General features: G+C 43.1%; 1 protein-coding gene and 1 long non-coding RNA gene across 6 annotated transcripts in view; both read left to right on the top strand.

Moving 5' to 3' along the window:
* The first annotated feature begins 85 nt into the window (after positions 1-85).
* C19H19orf18 (chromosome 19 C19orf18 homolog) lies at positions 86-10,964 on the top strand. Its single transcript, XM_057533757.1, has 7 exons — positions 86-2,009; positions 2,093-2,207; positions 3,113-3,154; positions 6,159-6,181; positions 6,420-6,570; positions 9,551-9,717; positions 10,696-10,964. Exons 1-7 carry the CDS (start codon positions 1,889-1,891, stop codon positions 10,812-10,814), a joined length of 738 nt encoding a protein of 245 aa, XP_057389740.1. The 5' UTR covers positions 86-1,888; the 3' UTR covers positions 10,815-10,964.
* A 3,792-nt stretch (positions 10,965-14,756) lies between these two features.
* The window catches only part of LOC103003096 (uncharacterized), a 28,270-nt gene continuing 24,484 nt past the window's right edge, over positions 14,757-18,542 (top strand). For all 5 annotated transcript variants that reach the window (XR_009006126.1, XR_009006125.1, XR_009006124.1 and 2 more), the window contains exon 1: positions 14,757-14,983. This is a non-coding gene — a long non-coding RNA (uncharacterized LOC103003096). The remainder of the gene's footprint in view (positions 14,984-18,542) is intronic.

The following is an 18,542-nucleotide window of genomic DNA, read 5'->3' as shown; positions in this document are numbered from 1 at the left end:
ACACTTTCCACCTGGGTTGTGGAGATGCTAAAGGTGACTGGGACGGCTGGACATGGCCACTGACGGCAAATTTTGGTAAAGGTGACAATGAGGAATAGTCCTATAAGGCATATGACGAAGGTTGGGAACACAGTTTTGCAACCGTACACCCTACTTTGGAAGAAAGCCAAGAGAACAGGTCAGGCACCTCTGGATTTAAGGGAATCTGTTGAAAGGTTTTGGTGACATTATGAACGATCTTATCTCTTGGCCTAATCCTCATAGCTTGACATGGTATTATTCTCTACACATCTGTCAGCATTATTAACTCACAGTGGTATTCTGATGCTTGTAGGATTCATCCAGCTGGGCTGGGTGCACAGACTGTAAGAACCAAGTCTAGGAAGAGCCAGGTGTTCACAGACCTATCGGAAAGGATTGGGCAAGGCAGTAGTGACCATTGGGCAGTTGATATCCCAGACCAGCCCCAAAGACAGTGGTGTCCATGGGGAGCTTGAGAGACCTAAATCCAGTCTAAAGGTCACAGTACCGATAGGGAGCCCCAAACTAAGTTCAAAGAGACACAGCAGATGAACTCATCCAGACGGGCTTGATTGGGGGCGACTCTGAGACTGCGGGATTTAGAGAGAGAGCATGGGGCGCTTGTTCTTACCTGGCTCACCCCCCGGGCATGGCAGGATGGGAGGAAGGCAGATTGGGCTGTTGTAAGAGCACAGCAAGAAACTTCATGGCCCACAGCGGGCGTATATCTGGAGGCCTGCCTTGTCATCTCCTCACATTCAGGAAGGAGCTGCCCTTTGGGGCACAGCACACGAGGAACCAAATCCTAACCCCAGGGGACTTTACAAGCCTCGAAAGGTCTCTGGTCTGTTCACTTATTCTAATTGGTAGGAGGAATGAAAACCTGTTTTCTGTATTGTGGGAACTACCAGATGGGCAAAGGGCACGTCCAGGGGACAACCTTCTTCCATGCCATCTAGTTTTCTATCCTATTTCCACATTTTCAGATGATTCATTTAATCTCCTTTAAAGAAACTTCTGGAGATGGCCACTTGGGTCTAGGTTTCTGAACAGCACCCCCAGAGGCTGGAGGAGTATTGAATTGCTTTATTGCAAATATTATACTCTCCCATTTTACAACCAGAACTAACGTTCAGTGCCCACACTCTTTTTGAGCTTTGCGTGGACTCCCTTATTGAGCCATCGCTGTAACCCTGTGAAGTAGGTATTAGTTCCTGTCCTATTCTTCTGATGAGGAAACTGAAGCTCAGAGGGGTAAGTAACTTGATCAAGCTCAAACATCTAGGCAGCCAGAGATGAGGGTTAGAATTCAGGCATTTGAACACAGAGCCCTGCTGTTTTCTCTGTTGGCTTCTTATGATGTGTCACATTGAATTATTATTATTTTTTAAATATTTATTTATTTATTTAGCTGTGTCGGGTCTTAGTTGTGGCGTGCATGCGGGATCTAGCTCCCTCACCAGGGATCGAACCCGGGCCCCCTGCACTGGAAGCACGGAGTCTTAGCCACTGGACTGCCAGGAAGGCCTCACATGGGATTATAATTGATTTCTTTCTGCCTCCTCACTAATCTGGATGGTCTCTGAGGGCAGGGACCTGGTCTTATTCACACCTGTACCCAAGAGCTTAGCATCCCTCCCAACGCGCTCACTCATTCTGTTAGGCTCCCCACTGGCTGACTTGGTTCCGTGAAAGAATTCCATGTGGCAACGTGAGCTGACCTCACACTGGTGGTTCCCAGTCAGAACCCAAACATTCTGTAGCGAGAAGAGCTCCTTAGTTGCTCAGAGAAATATAGGACAGATACTAGCCTACAACTAAATACTTTCTTTCATCCATACGATAACAAACTAGCAGTTTTGGAACGATGGACAAGGTTCAAAGTTCTTTCACCATTTTATTTTTGTTTTTAATGGAATTCCCACTTCATTTGTGCTTGCCTTATGCAGGTGAGTTCAAACCAGTTGGACAGACAACACACTTAATGGGTCACTTCAAGCATGTTTTCACTTGTTTTAGAGGAAGTAAAAAGGAGTAATTACATTTCACTGCTACAAGTTTTCTTTTCCAGGTTATATACAGTCACAAAGACCCACAAATGTCACCAAAAAGCCCACACTGTACGCTAAGGAATTTCAATTATCTCACGTTCAAGGAGCTTTCTCAAAACACAGAGATGAGTCATTGTTAGTACTCGTTCAGTGAAATGAGAACTGTATTCTGGGGTCCTCTTATGTGCTATATCAATGTGTCTCTTCTTTTTTTTTTTTAAGATTTAAAAAAATTTTATTTATTTTTGGCTGCGTGGGTCTTCGTTGCAGAGCACGGGCTTCTCATTGCAGTGGCTTCTCTTGTTGCGGAGCACGGGCTCTAGGCACGCGGGCTTCAGTAGTTGCAGCATGTGGGCTCACTAGTTGTGGTTTGCGGGCTCTAGAGCACAGGCTCAGTAGCTGTAGCACACGGGCTTAGTTGCTCCACAGTATGTGGGATCTTCCCGGACCAGGGCTTGAACCTGTGTCCCCTGCATTGGCAGGCGGATTCTTAACCACTGCGCCACCAGGGAAGCCCAATGTGTCTCTTCTTGTATATTTGTTAGTAGCATGGTCCATAAAATAATAAAACTAGATAAGCATTGCTTGGAAATTACATCCTATACTCTTCATTCTCTGTAAGCTGTGTGACAGAAGGGCTGTGACTATTGGGCCCTCCCTGGCCCCGGCTCTCTGACCTGATGATAGCACAGCCCCCTTCAGCTCTGTGCTAAGTTTCTCCAGGTCCTCAGCTTGGGAGGAGGTTTCCCAGCTTGCGTGACTGCAAAAGCAGACCAGGACCCAAATGCATTGTGTTCTTAATGGTCCAGATTCATCAGAGGAAACACTGGATGCAAGCAGAGCACCATGCTTTTGCAAATTAAGCCGCGCATTTCTATCAATACTAGGCATTGGAATAAACTTATTGAGAACATTTACCAAATTAGCTATTTGGAAACTACGTTTTAGGCCCCCACATCTAATACCAAGTTACATCCTAATTTTCCTAAATGCATCTTAAACCTGTCTCTTCTTTTTGATCCCCTTCAACGGCCGTGTAGCTCCAGCACGTACTACACCCACGCCATTCCCAGGGCGTACTGGTAAGTCAAGGCATCTGAGAGGGTGGGTGGGATCCATGGACGTTCACAAAGCTGCTGTGCTGTGTGGCTCCAGAGGGCACCCCGTGCTGCTTGTCACTAACCTGTACAGCCCCTTTGTGCAAATTAGAAAAAGGCGCCCCCCGCCCCATGGTTGGATTAGTAATGATGTTGCTTGGGGCAGATTAGAAAATAGCACAGAGGTCAAAGCATCAGGAAATACAGGAAAAAAAAAAAAAAACCAAACCCACGATTAATCCATCCCTCCATCCATCCCAAAGACGTTATTACCCTTCCTAAAGCTCAGCTATAATATTTCACTTCCCAGTTCACCCCCCGCCACCCCCCAGCACCAAAGCCCAGAAAAGGAGTTCGGGCCAAGGTATCAGAAGGCCCACATTCTAGTCCTTACTTTGACACTTTAACTTGTCTTGTGAGATGGCAATAGAGGTTCGCTGAGACCTCTGCCATGCCTGAGCTTTGGGTCCCAAGTGTAGCTTCTGATACAGAGACAGAGACAGAATTGTTTTTCTAGTCAGATCACTGGAAGACTCCCATTTTCTCCTGTAACCTTCAGCTCTTGGTTATGTGGAAAGATGCCTACCTCACAATAAGGAAAATACACATTGAAAATACACTAGAATTCCAGTTTTCAGCTATCATGTTGAAAATAGGCAAAATATTTCACAACAAACTCTCCTGGCAAAGGAGTAGGGAAAGATAATCTCATATCTTGTTTGTAGGCTAGGAATGAGTACAACTTCTACAGAGGGCAATTGGCAATTCTTATAAAAAGAATGCATTCACTTTTTGACCCAGAGTGTTGAAATATCCCTGGGATTTGTTTTAATCAGGTATGGTAAGACACGCAGACACGGAAATGATCGTCATGAAGGAAGACATTTATACACACGGAATCCTAGAAACAGAAGGCATGGCACACCATGCCGGGCCATGTGGGGAAGGACCAGAGTGGGTTAGGAGGCAGGAGGAGGAGAGGGGAGAGGATGACCCAGAGCTTCTATTGGGGTTTTTGAGGGAAGGAATGGGTGAGGTGGGGTAGGTACATGGAGTAAGCTTAGTGTTGCATAGTTTGAATAATTTTGGTGGGCCCTGGGCTATAAGAGTGGTTCTCAGGTGTCCAGTACCAGGCCCTGGGGTGATTCAGGGCAGAGGGAGTATTGGCCTGGTGTGTGAGGGTTTGATGGTTGGTTTGAATATCAAAGACACCACAGGGGAGTTGCTTGCTGTCTCTGGGAAGTAGCCAGCCCTGAGACGTGGAGCTTTCCCAGGATGAAGGCCCCAAATGGTAGACCATCAAAGATATAGAAAATAAGAAAATAGAGTCGATATACCCCACAATTCCATTTCTGGGAATTTTATTTAAAATATGCTACTCCAGGGAATTCCCTGGCAGTCCAGTGGTTAGGACTTAGCACTTTCACTGCCAGGGCCCGGGTTCAATCCCTGGTCAGGGAATTAAGATCCCACAAGCCACGTGGCACGGCAAAAAAAAAAAAAAAAAGAAAAAGAAAAAAAAAGAAAGAAGGAAAGAAAGAAAGAAAGAAAGCTACTCCATTTCCTTAGTTCACTTACCCTCCCCTTTTGCTTGGTGACTTTCTCGTCTATTTTTCTCATCCCACAAATACTCCCAACATATCTACCCCAGGCTCGCTCTTAGGGGATGACCTTGCTTCCTCCATCACTGACAAAATACAAGCACTTGACAGAGTGTCTGCATCCCCTGATCTAGCGCAGTTGTACCTTCTCATTTTTCCTGCTGTCTAGGCCAAGGCTGACCCCCCACCTGTGCACCAGCTAACATCCCCTCAGGTCAACTGGGGACACCCTGGGCAATTCTCTGTCCCTTTCCAGGAACATCACAGTATTTAAAAGTATCATCCCCGTTCTTATATGAACATGCTGTCGGTTTTCCCATATTAAAAAACAAAACTCGTCTCTTGATCCCTCAGTCCCCTCTGGGAGCTGCCCCCATTTCTCTTCCCTCCATGACAGCAAAACACTTCAGGAAATTTCCAAAACTTGCTCTCTCCAATTCCTTTCCCCCTGTTCTCTCTCGAACCTGTTTCACTCATGCACATCGATAATATCTCCTTTGACTAGGTCTCCAATGACCTTCCCATTGCCAAGTCCAACAACCAATTTTCAGGAGTCATTGTATTGAAACCGACTGTAACCCATACCCCCCCCCACCCAATATTTCATTAAGAAAATCTGAAAGCACAGAAAAGTTGAGAGAATCATAGAATGAACATCTATGTATGCCACACCTAAAGTCTACAATTAAGCGTTTAATCTGCAAGCATTTTTACAGTCCAGATCCTTTTTGTCATGTCAGGCTGACTTCACATTGGGGTATGAATCTCAAAGTATTTCTCAGCTCAGTCGTTGAACCAGTGAAGGGACAGAAAGTGAGGGAAGGCCACGTTTGCGACAAGGAGTAGGCACTTCAATTTGTCAGATTTTTACAAGTGTTTTTTTTTTTTTTTTTAAATATTTATTTATTTATTTTGTCTGTGTCATGTCTTAGTTGCGACACATGGGATCTTAGTTGCGGCACATGGGATCTTAGTTGCGGCATGCAAACTCTTTAGCTGCAGCATGCAGGATCTAGTTCCCTGACCAGGGATTGAACCCGAGCCCCCTGCATTGCGAGCATGGAGTCTTACCTACTTGACCACCAGGGAAGTTCCTACAAGTGGTTGAGTAATGTACTTAGTCAATTGCTCTTTTGTTCAGTTTGTACCAACAATAGCTCTGTTTATTTATTTTTATTTCAGATAATGGGAGAAGTGATACACCTGAGCCTACAAAAAGCATCCAAGGTTTTGTAGCACATTCAGTGGGCCTAAATACCAACCCCAATACAGGTTTGTGGAATTAGATTCTGAATTGCCCTACAATATTCCTTTTGTAACAGCACTACACAACCTAAGACCATCCAGGCAACACTTGAGTTGTAAAACTAAGGCCACTCTCCTTTCAGCTACATCGATGGCCGGTTCTGCTGTACTAAGTCAGGGATCCAGTCTCATAAGAGAGGGCTTTGACCAAAGACAGGAGGCAGATGGAAAAAGGAATCAGAGATTGGGTGGGAATTCAAATTATATTTGTTCACACAGGCTGTACAATCTAACCTCTGTGGTTTTTTTTTTTTTTTAGTTAAGAATACTATTTTTAAGGTTATTTCTGATTTTCTCTCCCATTCTGCCAAAACAATATGATTAACAAATATATTAACTGATAGTCACACCTAAAATGAGATTTTATGAGAACTTTTTTCCCCCATTTTTAGCGCTGATTCCTCATAGACCTGCTCTTGCTCAAGTAATTACAATTGCGTGTATAGCCTTCAGTATTGCCCTGATATGTGGGATCACTATTTCCTACATGATATAGTAAGTCTATGCTAAATAACTTGTACCATCCTTAAGTAAGACATAAGTTAACTAGGTTATTATTTTGTGATAGTAATGATGATGATGGTGATAATTCTTATAATCCTTAAATTATTATGGTCATTATACATTTTCAGAGAGTCTTTTTCAGAATATGGGCTATATTCATGTTGGGTCATGATATAAATGAAAAAGTTTAAAAGAAACTGGATAAAAAGAATTTTTTAAGTAAAAATAGAAATTAATAAAAAAAAAAAGCAAGCAAACAAACAAAAAAGAAACAGAACAGAATACAATTTAGTAGAATAGAAAGTATTAAAGTAAATGTTGGGCTTCCCTGGTGGCTCACTGGTTAAGAATCCGCCTGCCAATGCAGGGGACACGGGTTAGAGCCCCGATCCGGGAAGATCCCACATGCCGCAGAGCAACTAAACCCGTGCACCACAACTACTGAGCCTGCGCTCTAGAGCCAGCGAGCCACAACTACTGAGCCCACGCACCACAACTACTGAAGCCTGTGCACCTAGAGCCTGTGCTCTGCAACAAGAAAAGCTACCACAATGAGAAAGCCCACGCACTGCAACAAAGAGTAGCCCCTGCTCACCCCAACTAGAGAAAGCCCGCGTGCAGCAACAAAGAGCCAACGCAGTAAACAACAACAACAACAAAAAGTAAATGCTGATTTTCAACCTTTTCAGACTCAAGATTGTGAGGTAAATCTTATCTCTTACTGTGGATCATGATCAAAAATGTTTGAAAGCCACAGTCAGAGATGCTGTCATCCTTCCAAAATGTGGCTTTCTAGAGTGAACTTGATAATTTGGAGGGAATCTTAATAGTGCAAAGCAGAAAAGAGTGACCACTCTCTCTTTCACTAGAAACTTATTATCAATGCAATAGTAGGGGTAATAGTAGTGTTTAGGGAAGACACTTCATCTTGTTCGCACAAATAAAGCTTGTGGTCAAGCTCAGGTTATGTGATCATTTTGAAATTAGTGTCAGACGAAAGCGAGCCGCACTGTGACATTATGCTACTCTGATCAGGACCAACACATTGATTCTTATTCTAGGATTTAGTTCCAGGACTCCATTATATCCCATCAGAAACAGCTTGAGGAAGTACTAAATTATTTACTCTATCAGAATTAAGTGTGTACATGGGAAATGTATTGCCATGTATGGGATATTTTTTAAGGTAGCCATTTTAGGACCACTTGGAATATGTCAAATGAAGGCAAAATTAAAGGTAAAATTGAAGAAATTTTGCTAAGGAGAGAGTGTCCCCAGTATGTTTGGTTCTGGGTTATCTATGACTCAATTTATGTAACTGGAATTTCAGTTTATTTCATTAGTCTAGACAAAGATGTTAACATATGAAGATTGCTAAAGTAACTCACTACAACGTATCCTCCTGGAATTTCAGTGCCCAATTAAATTACTGAGCTAATGTCAACATTTACAGCTTTTATATTTGTGTTACCCCCTAGTGACATTTTAGGACCTGAGGCAAAAGGAAAAATATGTGCCCCAAAGTACATGTTTTTACATAATTTTTAGTGGTTAATTTTTTCCAGAAGTAGATTTTTGAAAATATATTGGTGAGTTTGATTTCACTTAAACCAGGAAAGTAAAGTTATAATAAATTTTGTTTCTGGTAAAGATAAAGTATTTAAACTTAAAATAATGCTATGAGTTTTGATACAGCACTTTTCAATTTTTAAAATATATTTCAACTACTTTAATGTTTTGGAAAAGAAGAACCATAAAATAATACATAAAAACATGTATATAGGGACTCACATTTTCCCTTTTGACTCAGTCTCCCATATGGTTCATCACAGCACTGATGGATCCTGTCTTTAAAATTTTGATATTTGGTTTATCATGGATTTTCCCCATTCATTTCTTTCTTTTTTTTTTTTTGGCCATACGATGAGGCTTGCAGGATCTTATTTCCCCGACCAGGGATTGAACCTGGGCCCTAGGCAGTGGGAGCACCGAGTCCTAACCACTGGACCACCAGGGAATCCCCTCATTTTAATTTTTTACAATATTAAGTCAAAATATTTATCTCCATTACTGAGTTTTTTGGCACCCCCTTAAACTGTGCACCTAAAGCACCTCACTCTCCTCACCCAAAATCTGGTCCTGTTCCAGCTTCCTGATTATCTGTAACAGTGTTTACAATCAGGCCATTTCTTCCTGCTACAGAGCATGATTCTGGAATGTTCCCCCTACATCCCTTCCTCCATCACAGCCCCTTAGAACACAAATAAGCTAACCCTAAAATGGTTTGTTATTACATGAGTCAAACACAATTAGGAAGGTAAGTATGTTAGGAAAAAGTAGAACACTCTATTACCCATTTTCACTTCACACAGAAATATCTCTTCAATGATCCACTTCCAAGTCTGGCCCTAGGGTGGGGAGAGCGAGGCACTCACCTCAGGTGCAAAATTTAAGGGGGTGCAGTAGTCAAGAAACTCAGTAGTCAAGAAAAATAATAATTTATTGCAATATTTTTAAGTCTAAATTAATGCCCTCAAGAATCCATGATGAACAAAATATCAACATTTTAAATACATGATCAGTGACGTTGTCGGGCCAAAGCATATTGGAGACTAAGCGAAAGGAAAAATCAGCGGTACCTATGCTACATTTATTTAAAATGTTGACATTGTGTTCCTCATGGATTTCTTGGCATTAATTTTTCTTTTGTAAAATATTGCATTAAGATGTTATTGAACTTGATCATGGAGGTTTGTGCCCAGCCCGAGTGCCCCATTCCCGTCACCTGGAATGACGCCCCTTTTCTGCGTGTCAGCCCCAATCTGAGTTCTATAATTATTTGGGTTTAAGTCTATTTCTGCCTCCTCCCCCATGTACTAGTGACCCGTTTTCAGTCAGAAAGTCACAAGATTAAGACAGTATGATTTAGTGGGAAAATTGTGCTTTTAAATTTATCTATTTTGTCCTCCAGTCGACTGGTACAGGCTGAGGAAAAACAACAACTTGCATCGCTCTATAAAAATGTCAAGATACCATTATTAGGAGATGAAGAGGAGGGCTCTGAGGATGAGGGCCAGGATGAGTCCACGCACCTCCTTCCAGAGAGTGAGAAGGAACTGGAAAAGTTCATTCATTCAGGTAGAGGGTCGACAAACTTATCTTGTCAGATCCAAAATCCAAGGGAAGCTGAGCTGACAATGATGGTTGGGTTTTCAAAGGCAAAGCTAATGAATATTTACAGCCACACATGCAGGAATGAGCCATTCACATCAAATTACACAGAGGGGCAAACAGCTGTGTGGTTGTTTGATTCCTTTTGCAAGGTAATTCCAAGGACTGAAAAGAGAGTTCAGGAAACAAGACTTTTCCTGGACTCAACATTTCCCTTAAACATACTTATCAGTGTCGTGTTGTTGCCGAGTTTTGACCACAGACAGGCAAATGCCCTCCTGCGCTGTCTGCCTCAGTCTGATGTGGAAATGGGATGCAGGCCCACGAAACAGAGGTTACTACCCCCAGGTCAGAGACGCCTCCGTGAGAATTGCCCACTACCCCTGCAAATCCTTGTGAGGAGAGAACAACATATATGCTCATAGAAACCTGATTTTGTAGAAGTTCTGAGATTCTTCAGTACTTGCTTAAAAATATTCTAGAGCAAAATGATGTAGATTTCAGTGTCTGATTCAATACTATTAAGCATCCGCTGCATGGATCTGCTCTCTAACCCCCAGAGATAGTCAGAGAGAGGCTGAGAGGCCAAGAGTAGAAGAGATAATTGATGCTTACTGAGGCAGACCGCCCTTGTACTCCTAGAAAATATTTTTTAATGTATTTTCATTGCATTGAATTATAACTTTTCTAAATGTTTAAAAATTGAAGTATAGTTGATTTACAATATTATAAAATTTTAAAACTGGATATTTATAAAGCTTGAATACAGAAAGTGGGAAAATCATTTCGAAATGCAATTTTCACCATCCTTATCAGACAAATAACATTCATGAAAGCCTGAAAATTCCATTGTTTGTTCCTTTATTTTTCCATATATTTCCTCACTTCTTTTGTCTCTAATTCCTGATTTATTAGTATCTAAATAATGTTATATCTACATTTTAGTCATTAGATCAAAAAGAAGAAAACATATGGAAAAGAAGAGATTGAACACAGAGCAAAAGTTGGTAAAGGAAGTAGAAATAAAGGATGCTATACATACCGCAAATCCGGGGCGTCTGTGAAAAGAAATGAAAGAGAGGCAGGACATGCCAGCCAGTGTGGAGGAAACAGTGACAGATGACAGAATGTGAGTATGACTTGCTCCTGGAGAACGTTGTGCAAGAGCACTCTAAAGGAAGAACACCAGACGTAAAAACAGGAAATAAATTCATATGAATTTATTCATAGCAATTCATAGCAATCTTGCTTCCTAGTTCTTAGAGTTTATGAATAAATATAACTTAATTGGAAAAGAAAAAAATCCAACTTCGTAAGTGTGAAAGAGAAATTGTCAGGATTTTCTTTTCTCACTCCTAAACAGTAGTTTCTTCGGGTAAGTTTCCCAGACCATGTGAGGAAACCACTTTCATGAAACAAAGCCTCCCCAGTGACATTATCTGTTAATCCCAGAAGCTCGCTTCCATTTTATGTATAACAAGACTGAGAATGTCAAAATGAATATGACAGCAGACAGTAACCTTTGTTTTTAGGGATCTGGGACCTGGTTCAGGAAATAGGTCTGCGGGCAAAGAGCTATAAAGCATTGCCAGATGTACTGAGTGCTGTAAGCTGGGAGTCACCGAGAGCTGTGGAAACAAAACAAAAGGGGCAGGATTTAATCTGAGCGGTGCTGTTAGTGTGGAAAACAGTCTGATGGTTCCTTGAAAGGGTAAACATAGAGTCACTACCTGACCCAGCAATTCCACTCCTGGGTATATATCCAAAAGAATTGAAAATATATGTATCTGCACACAAGAGAAACCCTCACACAAACGTTCATAGCAGCATTATTCATAAGAGCAAAAAGGTGGAAACACCGCATATGTCCATCAACCGATAAACAAATTAACAAGATGTGGTCTCTCCATACAGTGGGATGTTATTAAGCAAGGAAAAAGAAGTACTGACACATGGTACAACATAGATGATCCTTGAAAACATTATGCTAAGTAAAAGCGGTTAGACACAAAAGGTCCACACATCGTATGATTCCATTTATACAAAATATCTAGAATTGGCAAATCCATAGAAGGTCGAAGTAGATAAGTGGTTCTAGGTGCCAGGGGAGGGGAGAAAAGGGAAAGATGGTTGGTGGGTAGGAGGATTCTCTTGGGGGCAATGAAAATGTTGAAAAAAAAGATTAGTGTAACTTGAGGAGGCTGGTACCGAACTCAAGTTCAGCTGCTCACCACTCAAAAGACCAATACTCAAGAGACAAGTGTTATATTTGATTTACAACATTGTTTTAATTCCTGCTGTACAGCAAAGTGACTCAGTTATACATATATATATACACTCTTTTTCTTTCTTTCTTTTTTGTTTTTGGCCGCACCTTGCAGGATCTTAGTTTGCCGACCAGGGATTGAACCTGGGCTACCTCAGCAAAAGCGCTGAACCTTAACCACTGGACTGCCAGGGAAATCCCTGGACTGCTTTTTATCAAGTATCAAGCAAATGAGAAGAGCATGAATCTTCTCAGGCAGATGTGTCTTAGCAAGAATCACTGAGGCAGGCAGAATCTAAGATGGCCCCAAGACTCCTGCCCCCTGGTGTACACAGCTGTGTAGTTCCCTTCTCTTGAGTGTGGGTCTTTGAATATGACAGATGTCACTCTTGTGATTACGCAAAAGTGATGGGATTGTCGCTCACTTAATTGTTACATTAAGCCACCTGTCCAAGTCTTTAGGGACTGGCTCCATGCAGGGAAAGACCTTTACTAATCAACCCAGTGTGAAGGCTTCAGGCTTTCTCAGATTTTTTCCAGACATGCATCTTCCCTGGTGTGTGTGTGTGTGTGTGTGTGTGCGCGCGTGTGTGTGTGTGTGTGTGTTTCACCAGTTCTACCATATACAGTATGCTGTATTTATTCTTATTTTTTAAAAGTAGGATTGAAAGCCTTTTAGTCTTTTTTTAAAGTTAATTAATTAATTAATTAATTAATTAATTAATTAATTAATTTTTGGCTACATTGGGTCTTCACTGCTGCGTGCGGGCCCTCTCCAGTTGAGGCTAGCCTGGGCCTTTCATTGCGGTGGCCTCTCCCTGCTGCGGAGCACGGGCTCCAGGCACATGGGCCCAGCAGTTGTGGCTCACGGGCTCCAGAGCGCAGGCTCAGTAGCCGTGGCGCTTGGGCCCAGCTGCCCTGAGGCATGTGGGATCCTCCCGGACCCGTGTCCCCTGCATTGGCAGGTGGACTCCCAACCCCTGCGCCACCAAGGGAGTCCCTATGCTGCATTTAAATGTCTTAATTTCCCTAATAGTCTCACTCCCCACCCTTGCTCCGATTTTTCTCAGGGCATTAAACATTCTGTTGCATTCCTCTGCCTTAGTCTTTTTGTTGCCCGGCACTGCAGGACTGCAGTCTCCCTGCAGCTGCCCCAAAGTTTGGAATCTACCAGTGTCCTTACTGGCAACTAATATTTGTGTATAGTTTGAAGAGGAGGTCTAAATTCATATTTTACCATTTGTGTACTTCAGTGCTGCAGACCTTATTAATTTATTTATTTGGCCACGCCACTCGGCATGTGGAATCTTAGTTCCCTGACCAGGGATCGAACCCGCACTCCCTGCATTGGAAGCGTGGAGTCTTAACCACTGGACTGCCAGGGAAGTCCCCAGACCATATTTATTTATTTATTTAAATTAATTAATTAATTAATTTATTTTTGGCTGCGCTGGGTCTTCTTTGCTGCACAAACTTTCTCTAGTTGCGGCGAGCGGGGACTACTCTTCGTTGCGGTGCGTGGGCTTCTCATTGCAGTGGCTTCTCTTGTTGCGGAGCACGGGCTCTAGGTGCACGGGCTTCAGTAGTTGTGGCACGCAGGCTCAGTAGTTGTGGCTCGCGGGCTCTAGAGCGCAGGCTCAGTAGTTGTGGCGCACGGGCTTAGTTGCTCCGTGGCATGTGGAATCTTCGCGGACCAGGGCTCGAACCCATCTCCCCTGCATTGGCAGGTGGATTCTTAACCGCTGCGGCACCGGGGAAGTCCCTGTGTTTGTTTGTTTTTTTTTTTTTAATTTTATTTATTTATTTATTTATGGCTGTGTTGGGTCTTCGTTTCTGTGTGAGGGCTTTCTCTAGTTGCGGCAAGTGGGGGCCACTCTTCATCGCGGTGCGTGGCCCTCTTCACTATCGTGGCCTCTCTGGTTGCGGAGCACAGGCTCCAGACGCGCAGGCTCAGTAGTTGTGGCTCACGGGCCCAGTTGCTCCGCGGCATGTGGGATCTTCCCAGACCAGGGCTCGAACCCGTGTCTCCTGCATTGGCAGGCAGATTCTCAACCACTGCGCCACCAGGGAAGCCCCCCTGTGTTTGTTTTTTTACTGTAGATTTATATCTCAATTTGCTTCAGAGCAATTACTTCAAACTTACATAGTTAATTTATTTTTGTCTATGATCATTGCCGTATGATTGTTAAAGATAATTTCTTGAATTCCTAAATATGGTTGAATTTTTATAATTTTGACGCTTGAATTGCATACTATAATTTTTATGAGTTTCCTACACCCGGGGACACAACTTTTGTGACTCTATGGAATGACAGGTTCATTTGTATCTGTAGCCTTTGGGGGCGTCTGAAAGAATTTGTTTAGCCTCTCAGAGCACGCTGAGCTTCCCGGGAGTCCAAACTAATACGTCTCCAAACACCTGCGCGATCAGTTGCAGAAAGGGCTCCCCAGAAATCTGAGTATGGCCTCTTCAAGAAGGAGCGAAGTCCCTCCTCTGCCCGGGAACCCAGACGCACCATTTCCCAGCGCCCCTGGCAGCGGAGCTCTGCCTTCTTTACTAGAGGTCAGCGGGGAGAATCCTCACACGCGGCGAGTGGCTCTGCAGGAACTACATTACCCAGAACGCTCCACGACGGGCGGCAGCGCCATTCAGCCAATCAAAGTCTCATAAAAGGGGCGTTTCCGTATCAGGTGCAATTCATCAGGGAGGGACTTCCGGTTTCCTTCTCGTGGCGGCCATTTTAACTGCTCTGGGTCTGTGCTGGCTCCAGACTGCTGGGTCTGCACCGATGTGACGGCCAAGAAGGTCCGAGAAGAGGCCTTGTTCCCCCAGGACAAAAGCGGGTCTGAGGCTCGGCGACGCCGCCCTGATGCCCCGCGCCAGGCCTGGGAGAGGGACTGCCGATCCGGGTCCCGCTCTGCCCACAGACCCCAGTGGCAGCGGTGGTGCTGAGGGACCCGCCTCAGGTAGATGCCTGTCCTCCTGGCCCTCACCGCCCTCACCCCAGCAGACACTAAAGCCCCCAGTGCGGGGCGCCTGCTGTTGTGCTCGCAGCCCAGGCCCCGGTGTCCAGGACGGTGAGGCGGCCGTGGGTGTGATGCCAAAAGCTTGGCCTCTGTGCACAGGTGCCGAATCGAATCTCGGAGACAGTTTTAGGTGAAGCAGAAAATAATAGCTTTATTGCTTTGCCAGGCAAGGGGGGACACAGTGGGCTCGTGCCCTGAAAACCTGTTGTCCCAACCCCGGGGGAATTTGGTGAGGAGTTTTATAGCGGCAGTTGAAGAGCGGGGTTGTTGTTAAGGATCAGGGTGTGAGCAGGGCTTGCATTCCTTTAATCTGGCCTCAGGTGGTCTCCTGATCTTCTCTGAAGAATGCTTCATCAGGTAGTTAGCGTCTTCTATTTGTTGGGGGTTTTAGTTCTGCAGTAGAGCTCAAGGATATTGTTATGCGTATCCCTTGACCTACAAACAAGAAACGCAAGACACAGAAAGGCTTCTGTACCCAGGAGCCCCTCAGGGTCCTGCTAGGTTTCTGGTGGGGCCCTGTTTCTGACAGTTTGGTGGCAAGTGGGGGAGGGTGGTAGGCACAGGGACACCTTGTAAAAGGCGAACTGATCACTGAGGCTCAGAGATTAAGGAGCTATCCCAGACTTCAGGGCCAGGCAGGGGTACATGGAAACCTGAGCCCATCAAACCCCTCCATAGACTCATCACTTGTTCCACATTTCCATGGCTGCTTATGGAACCAACACAGTCAAGTGGAAACTATGTCAAGCATAATCTGTATGTCATCTGCCAAATTGCAGCATAGGCCCATTATGGGTAGCCTTAACATGGGTGGTAGAAAATGGGATGGCTCAGATGTCCTCAGTGCAAGTTGCCCTCCCCACTCTGCTCCTACCAGATACCCCGTTTTTAGCAAGGAGACCAGAGCAGTTCCTGTTCATCCCTTTGTAGCAGGTTTCAGTTCCTACCAATCCATGGAATTTTGCACAAAGCCAATCACATCCTCCCATGGGAACCAAGGAACACTTCTCCCTCTTGATATTACAAAGCTTATGTCCCACAGCCCCCAGTGTACAGCCTCTCTTCTGGAGTACAACCTCCATGTGGCCCTGTGTAGTGTGGTGTGTCCTCCTCTCTCAGGCTGTGAGTATATGTGATTTATAAACTGCTGTCTGTCTCATAAGTTCAGTGTCAAATGTCACATGTTTGGCTGTCTCCATAACTACACACTGGGAATTCCACCCTCAACAGTGGGGTGAAGAGGTGTTGATTAAGACACGAGTAATGTGGGGAGACCAAGGACATGCCTATGGTGTGGGCCCTAAGGTGGTGGCGGCCATGGGCATGTGGCTGTGGAATCTAGGGATGTGAGGGATGTTTTTTTGCTGTTGAGCTACATGAGCTGCTTGTATATTTTGGAGATTAATCCTTTTGTCAGTTGCTTCATTTGCAAATATTTTCTCCTATTCTGAGGGTTGTCTTTTCATCTTGTATATGGTTTCCTTTGCTGTGCAAAAGCTTTTAAGTTTCATCAGGTCCCATTTGTTTATTTTTGTTTTTATTTCCATTTCTCTAGGAGGTGGGTCAAAAAGGATCTTGCTGTGATTTATGTCATAGAGTGTTCTGCCTATGTTTTCCTCTAAGAGTTTTATAGTGTCTGGCCTTACATTTAGGTCTTTAATCCATTTTGAGTTTATTTTTGTGTATGGTGTTAGGAAGTGTTCTGATTTTATTCTTTTGCATGTAGCTGTCCAGTTTTCCCAGCACCACTTATTGAAGAGGTTGTCTTTTCTCTATTGTATATTCTTGCCTCCTTTATCAAAATAAGGTGACCATATATGTGTGGGTTTATCTCTGGGCTTTCTATCATGTTCCATTGATCTATATTTCTGTTTTTGTACCAGTACCATACAGTCTTGATTACTGTAGCTTTGTAGTATAGTCTGAAGTCCGGGAGCCTGATTCCTCCAGCTCCGTTTTTCTTTCTCAAGATTGCTTTGGCTATTCGGGGTCTTTTGTGTTTCCATACAAATTGTGAAATTTTTTGTTCTAGTTCTGTGAAAAATGCCATTGGTAGTTTCATAGGGATTGCACTGAATCTGTAGATTGCTTTGGGTAGTTCAGTCATTTTCACAATGTTGATTCTTCTAATCCAAGAACATGGTGTATCTCTGCATCTGTTTGTATCATCTTTATTTCATCAGTGTCTTAATAGTTTTCTGCATACAGGTCTTTTGTCTCCTTAGGTAGGTTTATTCCTAAGTATTTTATTCTTTTTGTTGCAATGGTAAATGGGAGTGTTTCCTTAATTTCTCTTTCAGATTTTTCATCATTAGTGTATAGGAATGCAAGAGATTTCTGTGCAATAATTTTGTATCCTGCTACTCTACCAATTTCATTGATTAGCTCTAGTAGTTTTCTGGTAGCATCTTTAGGATTCTCTATGTATAGTATCACATCATCTGCAAACAGTGACAGCTTTACTTCTTCATTTCCGATTTGGATTCCTTTTATTTCTTTTTCTTCTCTGATTGCTGTGGATAAAACTTCCAAAACTATCTTGAATAGTAGTGGTGAGAGTGGGCAACCTTGTCTTGTTCCTGATCTTAGAGGAAATGGTTTCAGTTTTTCACCATTGAGAATGATATTGGCTGTGGGTTTGTCATATATGGCCTTTATTAAGTTGAGGTAGGTTCCCTCTATGCCTACTTTCTGGATAGTTTTTATCTTAAATGGGTGTTGAAGGTTGTCGAAAGCTTTTTCTGCATCTATTGAGATAATCATATGGTTTTTATTTTTCAGTTTGTTAATATGGTGTATCACATTGATTGACTTGCGTATATTGAAGAATCCTTGCATTCCTGGGATAAACCCCACTTGATCATGGTGTATGATCCTTTTAATGTGCTGTTGGATTCTGTTTGCTAGTATTTTGTTGAGGATTTTTGCATCTATGTTCATCAGTGATATTGGCCTGTAGTTTTCTTTTTTTGTGACATCTTTGTCTGGTTTTGGTATCAGGGTGATGGTGGCCTCATAGAATGAGTTTGGGAGTGTTCCTCCCTCTGCTATATTTTGGAAGAGTTTGAGAAGGATAGGTGTTAGCTCTTCTCTAAATGTTTGATAGAATTTTCCTGTGAAGCCATCTGGTCCTGGGTTCTTGTTTGTTGGAAGATCTTTAATCACAGTTTCAATTTCAGTGCTTGTGATTGGTTTGTTTATATTTTCTATTTCTTCCTGGTTCAGTCTCGGAAGGTTGTGCTTTTCTAAGAGTTTGTCCATTTTTTCCAGGTTGTCCATTTTATTGGCGTATAGTTGCTTATAGTAATCTCTCATGATCCTTTGTTTTTCTGCAGTGTCAGTTGTTACTTCTCCTTTTTCATTTCTAATTCTGTTGATTTGAGTTTTCTCCCTTTTTTTCTTGATGAGTCTGGCTAATGGTTTATCAATTTTGTTTATCTTCTCAAAGAACCAGCTTTTAGTTTTATTGGTCTTTGCTATTGTTTCCTTCATTTCTTTT

Source organism: Balaenoptera acutorostrata, chromosome 19 (assembly GCF_949987535.1).
Source record: "Balaenoptera acutorostrata chromosome 19, mBalAcu1.1, whole genome shotgun sequence".
Lineage (NCBI taxonomy): Eukaryota > Metazoa > Chordata > Mammalia > Artiodactyla > Balaenopteridae > Balaenoptera > Balaenoptera acutorostrata.
The sequence above is the reverse complement of the archived record's forward strand: the minus strand, read 5'-3'. Positions and strand labels throughout refer to the sequence as shown.